This window comes from Argentina silus (assembly GCF_951799395.1).
Source record: "Argentina silus genome assembly, chromosome: 6".
Lineage (NCBI taxonomy): Eukaryota > Metazoa > Chordata > Actinopteri > Argentiniformes > Argentinidae > Argentina > Argentina silus.
Window position 1 is genome coordinate 3,267,653 of NC_139660.1, and position 8,849 is coordinate 3,276,501.

General features: G+C 44.4%; 2 protein-coding genes across 2 annotated transcripts in view; one reads left to right on the forward strand and one right to left on the reverse strand.

Moving 5' to 3' along the window:
• Positions 1-1,585: 1,585 nt before the first annotated feature.
• babam1 (BRISC and BRCA1 A complex member 1) lies at positions 1,586-5,996 on the reverse strand. The gene is made up of 9 exons (XM_083671163.1): positions 5,881-5,996; positions 4,898-5,332; positions 4,669-4,727; positions 4,458-4,578; positions 4,233-4,311; positions 3,704-3,728; positions 3,392-3,521; positions 3,037-3,123; positions 1,586-2,696 (listed from the first exon to the last, which is right to left on the reverse strand). Exons 2-9 carry the CDS (start codon positions 5,315-5,317, stop codon positions 2,496-2,498), a joined length of 1,122 nt encoding a protein of 373 aa, XP_083527289.1. The 5' UTR covers positions 5,318-5,332; positions 5,881-5,996; the 3' UTR covers positions 1,586-2,495.
• A 624-nt stretch (positions 5,997-6,620) lies between these two features.
• Positions 6,621-8,849, forward strand: part of ushbp1 (Usher syndrome 1C binding protein 1) — a 9,034-nt gene continuing 6,805 nt past the window's right edge. Inside the window, exons 1-3 of the mRNA XM_083671162.1 lie at positions 6,621-7,031; positions 8,048-8,274; positions 8,482-8,612. Coding sequence (XP_083527288.1) covers positions 7,026-7,031; positions 8,048-8,274; positions 8,482-8,612 — 364 coding nt within the window. The 5' untranslated portion in view covers positions 6,621-7,025. The remainder of the gene's footprint in view (positions 7,032-8,047; positions 8,275-8,481; positions 8,613-8,849) is intronic.

The following is an 8,849-nucleotide window of genomic DNA, read 5'->3' on the forward strand; positions in this document are numbered from 1 at the left end:
GTCCAGCGGCCCCGGTGCTGCTCCCGAGTCCTGAGGTTATCATAACTTCACTCTGCGCTCTCTGGGGACGTCTGGCATCACTTTCACATTGTTAGCCCCGCCGAGTCCCGCTTCAACTGTCAGGGGCTGCTGCCGGAGAGAAACATAAAGCAAATACATACGGTAGTAATAACAATAAACACACTGACATCAGATTGAGATGGATTGGCAGGGGCTGTCAGGACATGGAAATGAAATGGATTTATGTACTGTAACAATGGATATGCGGGCACCCTCTGTAAATTGTCAGATTCCTGACTTTGTTGTAAACAGATTGTTCTTAGTAGTTTCCTTCTGCTTTCCTTCTACTTGGTAGTTTCCTCCACTCATCAGTGAAGACTGGCACTACACATGCTGTATAACCAGGTACAACCTGTCTGCCTGCCCGTTCTAACAAACGACAAATACAGTCCATTCTAAACAGCAAACATACAGGCAGGCGAAGGTCATTCCTGATTCATCGTGGAAAAACAGACGTCAACATCAACCCCCGAAAACCACACAAATTCCTGATCACATTCCATCGGCAATGAATGAACAATGTGACTCACACACACACACACACACACACACACACACACACGCCATATCCTGCCCTCTCACACATAGACGGGAGCCACCACAGTGTAGGAGTGAAAAAGCACAACAATGGGGACCTGTCATCCTTTAGGGACGTAGGAATAACAAATATTCCCCACAGTACAGCAGACGTCAGGCACGTTCGAGCCCCACGCAGTCGTTTGCGGCGGTGACGTGAGGAGCTGCCTGCTCCGTCTGGGAGGGGTGTGAGAGGGGAAGAGTCCGAAGAGCCAGGGGTTTTCCTGCCTTGCATTGTCTCTCTCTGCCAACCTGTCCTCACCGGAAAACCTAATTTATGGAGGTATTTTAAAATGACAGAAAATGAGTAAGTGTCAGGAGTCGGGCCAGAACACCTATTAACTTCTGAACAAAAACAGGAAGCCTTTACCTTTCAAGACCCAAGATAAAGACACTTATTAAGATAACCATAGTAGGGATGAAAGCGGTTTTGTTCTTAAATTGATGTCTTCCCTGGGTTTTGGTCAAGAAGAGGAAATATTTTGATTAGTAATAATTTAATTTGTGTAAGTCATAACCTCTCAAGATGGAGGAATCCAATACAAATAATATATACTTTTTAGGTGTCGTAAAAAGGTTATGGTTGTGAATATGCCAGCGTCAGAATTGTGTTAGTTCAGCATAGAAAACCCTCTGGCGGTGGACAGATACAGAGATGTGACTAACGCCACTTTAACCTTGTGCAGCTTAATAATGGGGTACAACAACCATAATGGGGTACAACATCCAGTTGAGTTGTCCTTATTCAAAGCAGCGAGACCAGACCAAAGTGGCTATTCACATAATGAGAAGCCTACTGCTCCCTGCCCTCATACAGAAGGCTTCTAACAGGCTTGTAAAGGAGACCAACTGCTCCCGTCTCTTTAATAGGACATGTACTGCCACCTGGTGGCCAATATCTGAAAAGCACAAGTAGTAGAGATAAAAAAAAAAAAACGAATGCTGTGAATGAGATGTAACGTTCATTTTTTAATCAACAGAAACAGCTTTAAAATTGACATTTGTACAACTAATGTGTTTCTAGTGCAGTTGGCAGTACTAAGTGCCATTTTCGCATGATTCCACCTGCAACGCCCTTCGCGATCATTGTCTCTATCCAGCTCATATCGTTCATTTTCTCAGTAACAAACAGGGTGAGAAAACAACCAAAGGTGATTAAAAGCAACCATCTTAAAAAAAAAGAAAAAAAAGAATAGACCAACAAAAATACGATTGACATGACAACATGCAACACTGGAAATATAAACAAGAAATGTTGACAAGGCAAACCCATAAATGGGTGTATGTAAAAGAAAATGGATCATAGTGTGTTTACAGGACATCTCAAACCCAAATAACCCCCCCAAAAAACCCCTTCTCCTGATAACATATATCATACTATATTTTCTTCATTCAGATTTTCCAAAAGCCAGCCATGGAAATAGGTCACATCTATCAACGTCCTGCCTGCCATGGGTGTCACTCATTAAGACTTATTAAGAAAACACTGTCACCCATATAAAAACAAAATGGGGATCATCACGCTTTTCAAAGTCCCATGCTTGCCTCCTAGCATCCAATGCTTTTGTTCAGTTAGACCAGTGGTCACTAACCCGGGTCACGGATAGCTACAGGGTGAGTAAGCAGGCTTTTGTTCCAGCCCAGCGCCAACACGACATTACACATCATGATCGGGCGTTCAACTCCTGGGTGAGACAAAAGCCTGGACATCATGTAGCTCTCCAAGACCAGGTTAATCTGACCCTGCACATCCGATTCAAACGAATCAACTTAAGTTAGATGTTATCCTGCAGGGCTTGGGACTAAAAGGCTGCACACCCCCGTAAGCTCTCCAGGACCAGGGTTTGGCGCTCCCCGAGTTACACCGTAGCCTCTGTGTCCTGGGGGTCGTCCCCCTCCAGCAGGCTGTAGGATGCGTGGCTCTGGAAGGGCCTCTGTAAAGGGTGGGACAGGAGTTTGGCCATGCAGTTGTGCAGCTCGATGGCAGGCCCGCTCAGGGACACCTCGAAGCGGTAGCACATGCCTTTGGAGTCCAGGTTACAGAAGGACGTGTAGATGTCCTGGAGAGAAAAATGTAAGAAATGAAAGCAGAATTGATTCTTATCGTCTTAGTGATAAGGGAATGATAAGACATGATGATGTACATTTTCGTAAAGACGTTGTAAGTTGAAGTCTTTCTGCTATCACAAGTTTCCCCTGCTCCACTATCTCTCGTACAGTAGTGAAGCAGATTGCTACTGCAGATGAAATGGTACAAATCACAGTGACTAGAACATCTAGAACTAGAACATCTGGAACTAGAACATCTCGAAGTACAACATCTAGAACTAGAACGTCCTCCCCTCCACACCTCCAACCGTCTACCCCTCCACCCCTCCACTCATCCACCCATCGACTCACCCTCCAGCTGCTCTCATCCCCCTGTTCCTCTGCCCCGTTGTGCAGGTAAACCACGTCAAAGAAGAAGTACGGAGACTGCAACATTTTCTACGGGAGGAAAGAAGGAAAGAAAGAAAAAAAGAAAGAAGAGCAATCAGCACCTCTGTTCAGGTATAACGCTAGGAACGCCCAAAGAGCAGGGTCCCACCACAGACAGTAGTGACAGATTAAATCCCTTTTCCGGCTATTGAGCCGAAACATTGGTGAGGGGAATAAATACAGTATTACACACAGTATTACAGTAAATGACTGTAATCACAGCAATGAGAGAAGAGTGTGTGACTTTCATTCTCATTCAGTTTAAAGCCCTTCTTACACTGACAGCCTCTGAGGGGTTGAACTGCAGCTGTCCCGCGTGACGGCTGTAGATGAGGAGGGTCCGCACCACAAACGGAGGGGGGATGGTCTGGACGTTCTCCATCAGAGGGAGCTCTATCTTCTGACGGCTTCAGGGAGAGGGACAAGTGTGTTGATTTATTGTTTGTCCACCATAATGGATGGTGTTATGTTATATTATATATATATATATATATATATATATATATATATTATGTTATATTCTTTCTTTACAAGCAGGGATGTGACAGATGATAGGTGATAAATACTGGATGATAAACGCAGTACTTACATGACATTGAGGAGATCCTCAAGATCTGGTGAAGAATGTTAAGGAGAGAACTTCTTGGAACAGAAACTTAAATATCAAGCACTACTAGACCATTTCAGATTAACATACATTACAGAGGTATATATATATGGACTTCATAGTTTTGATATATATATACACAGTACCAGTCAAAAGTTTGGACACACCTTGCCAAGAGTGTGCAAAGCTGTCATCAAAGCAAAAGGTGGCTACTTTGAAGAATCTAAAATATAAAACATATTCTGGTTTGTTTAACACTTTTTTGTTTACCACATAATTCCATATGTGTTCCTTCATAGTTTTGATGTCTTCAATATTAATCTACAATGTAGAAAATAATAAAAAAAATAAAGAAAAACCATTGAATGAGAAGGTGTGTCCAAACTTTTGACTGGTACTGTGTATATATATATATATATATATATATATATATATATATATATATATATGATAACAATAACTGGTACAAGTTGGCACTTCTGTCTTCAGTCTGGTCACAGATCAAGGATACTGAATGTCTCGCACACGTTGGTGTCCAGGTCATAGAGACAGCTGCACAGCTCCCGAGGGTCAGAGGTGAAACCTGACAACTGAAATACACACCCACGTATGCACGCACACACGCACACACACACACACACAAAGAAAATAAGAAATAACATTAGACTCAATTTCTAAACATACTTGAAGCATGAAATCAAGAGTTAGATGGCGCCCTCCCTACTCATGGACTCACCCATAGGGCATCGTCGTTGACGACAACCAGAGCAAACTCGTGGCGTTTGTCAATCTTGTGCTTCGTTCTGACAAACATCTCAATCATCTTCTGAGATATATTAAGAGCATTGGTTTTGGATCTGAGGGAAAAGAGTCGGAGTGTTCATCATCATCATCATCATCATCATAAGTGGGGGTTGATGCATGAAACAAAAAAAGACAGAGCTTACCCATTGAAGGACTCAAGCTTCGGCAGGGACATCTCCTCAGAGAGATCCAAACAAATAATCTGTCACGACAAAGAGAGAATTACTAAAATTCCTATCAAATCTAAATCCAGGGTGTCAAGTGCACAGAGCGAGTCTTAAAGTAGGAACATTAAATGACACTGACAAATTAAAGACCCCATCCCAACAGCACGGGCCTACTGTAGTATTACAACATCACAACACAACGCACCACTTTCTCGGGACAGTTGACGCGCGGAGCTCTGAGCTGGAACTCTGCCATGGGAGGTATGGGGGGTGTCAGAGGGGACTGCTGCTGGGGGGGCTTGGGCCTGTCTTTGGCTACTGCAGGCGTGGGGGTCGGCGCAGTGGTGTTAGCCGTAGCCACCGCTACTGGGGCGGCGGCCTGGGCTGTGGTCGCAGTGACGGTGGTGGTGGTGGAGCTCGGAGGGCTGTCGCTAGTAGAGGCTTCCCCCTCCCCCTCCACGCGGCTGCCTACGGCAGGCTGGGGGGTGTTGGGGTTACTGTTGCCTCCTAGACTACCAGTGCTGCTACGGCGGTCCTCAGCACCCTCTGGGTTGGAGCGCGTCCGGGGTCGCAGCTCCACCAAACGCTCCTCTCCGTCTGCCGGGCCAGGCTCTGGGGTCTCCATGGTGGACACAGGCCACTGGGGGTGGGGGGGGATTGGTGGGGTTTGTGTTTAGGTGACAATTGAAAAACATTCAGAGTCATATCACTTAGACCCACTTAGTTCTCACATGATAAAAAACAACAACATTAGATTAAAAAGTCCTCGGATTCATTAACATTGTGAGCAATTTAACATCTACGTTGCTGTAACATTTACTACACTATTTTCAAAACAGTTTGAAGGCGGGAGAGAATGTACAGCTAGCCTCCTTGACAGAAGTGAGCAGTAAGCAGATTTTTAAACAATCAAGCTCTTGTCCTGTAACAGTTCAGACGGAGTTTATTGGATGGCTGTTGGATGTATGGTTTGCAGGTAGAGCCGCTCTGCTCGGTTATCTTGCAGGCAGAGCTGACTGAGACTGTCAGACCACACAGCAGCTCAACTGTCAAACTGACTGGCCATTCAGGTTAGCTCGCTAGCGTTAGCAATCTCTGCAACATCACCATTTTCAACATTACACCTGTAGACAGTGGATTTAGAATTGTAGAGCAGTCATGCATATGAAAATGAAAAGCCCGACTTACATGTTTCCGCAAATGCTTCAGTTATAGGACAATAAAGCAGCTAAAACTCATTAGATAGCTAAATATTTCGCTAACTATTTGTTGTGTACGGCCATCTTCCTGACCGGAAATACCTCGATCAGGAAGTACTACGTCAATGAGGAAATGTGGTTATTGTAGTCCTACTACATTTCTTTTCACTTGTCCCAGAGCCAAATGTTAGTATAGAAATGCTGGCTGTGGCTCTGACTTATCCCTCCGAGACAACATATCCTATTCCAATCTATTGCTCATTTTCAAGTTACTACTCTTTACAGAATAATGAGATTCAAAGGACAGGATTATACAGTATATCCCATGTACTGTTCCAACCTAACCTAATGCATATGGTGCAATTAGAGTGCATGAAATGCACTGAGAGTAGAGCCACCCATTGCTGCTTCAGTGACTATTCTGAGCCTCTGAGTGTTGGCATCTCAACTGATAAAAACACAGAGTGAAATCCAAGCCAAAACAGGAAGAGATACAATATGAGGGGGGATGGGTGGGGATCATCTAAATGTGTTGTCCACTTGTTACCATGACATTATATCTCTGTGATATCCTGCAGCAGAGATTGAGAACTCATAATCAGAGAGAGAGAGGGGGGGGGGGGGGAGAGAGAGAGATAAAACAAAAGAGAGAGAGAGAGAGAGAGAGAGAGAGAGAGAGAGAGAGAGAGAGAGAAAAAAATGAGAGAGAGAGATAGAGAGAGAGAGATACCAAGAGAGACCAAGAGAGAGAGAGATAAAGAGGGCGAAAGAGAGAGAGAGAGAAAGAGAGAGATACCAAGAGGGACCAAGAGAGAGAGAGAAAGTGAGAGAGAGAGAGAGAGAGAGAGAGAGAGAGAGAGAGAGAGAGAGAGAGGGGGAGAGAGAGAGAGAAAGAGAGAGAGAGAGAGGTGGGGACGGGAAAGGATTATCAGCCTGGCAGCACGCAGGCAGGATTTTACAACAGAGACAGAGTAAGGAACCCTTGGAAGGTATAATTATACAAAACAACAGGATAGCAGTGACTGCCACACAGCGCGTAGTTCCTCATGCATTTAATGGCAGTCACTGGACAGGACAGCAGATAGAGGCAGGAGAACTGTACTGAGCTCCTGCCACAGGAGCCAGCCTGAAGCGATGGAGGTAAGTCCTCTCCTCTTTGGAAACGGCAGGTTTCTATAGTTTGACTTTGTAAAGTGTCTCTTTGCTCGCTTATCAAGTAAACACTTCTGTCCAAAACGCTGTGATGGCTGACAAAAAAATCTAATTACATTGAATGTAACCGACCCTAACAGCAATGTTGGGGTGTATCAGACACATAAACATGGGGTATGTGTATCTATGTGTATCCTCTGGATATCCTAACTTGATTGGAAATATATTGTTACATATAGGCTACTTGATTCAAACCACTGGGTGTCTCTTGGGTGCTTGTTGCATCAGAGGATTATAAGGACCTCCAATGACTACAACCTGCTGCGCTTGCTTCGTAATGTGTGTTTATCTGCTACTTTGGTTGTGTCACTGCATCCCTGAGCTTGATAGGATCTGCTGCTGTCCTCCAACCTTCAACAAACTTCTGTCAAGCGCTGATTTTATACCACAAGACACTTATCCGTACTCCGTGCCTGAGATACAGTCATATCTTTTAAAAATATGCTTAATTGGATTAACTGTACATTCTTGCACAGTTCTAGAATCAGAGATGATTGAAAATAGTTTTTTTGTTATCAGTTTGTCATGAGTCGTGTTTTGGGCCGATAACTAGTTATGAGCAGGAAGTAGAGTTGCAGGATGTGTCTGTTTCCTCCCTTTCCGCTGCTCAAAACAAAGGCTGTTGAAGAAGAAAAACAATAACCTCGTTGACATGAACATAACAGCTGTTATGCACATTTGATGGAGATTTCTAGGGTCAAATTATAACCCTTTGTTTTTCAGCACAAAGCAAAGGTCATCGCAGGAATGAGCCTACAGTATCAACAAAATTACTCTCTACCAAATTAGCAATAATCAATGATGTAAAGTACATTACAAACTATTTTCTGCAACCTTTCTTCCTCTGTTTAAGACACCCATTCCACCAAAATATGTTAGAACAAGGCCAATGTTTGGTGTCACATGAAAAATGGAGCTGGAAATAATCCACTATTTCCCTACAGGGTTCCAAACTAGGCCGATCCGAAAGCCTGGATTCTGGGTCAAGGTGTGAGGAGGTGACCCTGGTAACTCAAGTGACTTCAATGACCCTTGGACCAGTTAGCCTTGACCCCTCAGTGAACCCTGACCCCTCCCAGGCAGAGCTGGCCCAGTGTGAGGCTGAGGTGGGCACCCTGCTCAGCATCATCGCTGAGCTCAACAGGAAGATGGGGGCACTACAGGCACCGAGGTAAGAATGTGTGTGCGTGTGTGTGTGTGTGTGTGTGTGTGTGTGTGTGTGTGTGTGTGTGTGTGTGTGTGTATAATGCATGTTATACTGCATTGGATACATGTACTTCATTACACTCAAACGCATTGTCGTTACTGTAGTGTACCTTATACAAAGCTAGATAGAAAGTATCCAACTTATCCAAAGTATCCAACTTTTCTTCCTCAGTGATCCATTGGACCCTAAACCACCGGGACCAGTCAGCCCTCTGGTCCCGGAATTCCTGCCCAGTCCACCATCCGTCTACAGCCCAGAGAAGGAGACTGGCACCACATCTAAAGGCCCAGTAACCAAAAGAGGTTGGCATGGGCCTGATGGCAAGACTCAGTACCCACTAATCAATCTCTGTGTACTGTACTCCATGGCATTGTGCTGTTTGTTTGGTTACCATGCCAGGCCAAAAACTATTTATCTTGTGTCCAAAAGAACAACCACTGTATTATTACTGGGCTGTTTGTTCTTGTTTCAGCACCAAGTCAATAAGTAATCTGCCCAAGAAAATTCTCCCTTTGGAACGGAAGAAAAGTTCATCCTTT

Bases quoted from the DNA above. Each gene is read 5' to 3' on its own strand.
- babam1 (XM_083671163.1), bottom strand. From the start codon at position 5,317: ATGGAGACCCCAGAGCCTGGCCCGGCAGACGGAGAGGAGCGTTTGGTG. The intron at 4,728-4,897 runs GTGCGTTGTGTT...TTGTCGTGACAG, and splicing joins TCAACTGTCCCGAGAAAGTG to ATTATTTGTTTGGATCTCTC. The intron at 2,697-3,036 runs GTGAGTCGATGG...TTTTCTCTCCAG, and splicing joins GGGATGAGAGCAGCTGGAGG to GACATCTACACGTCCTTCTG.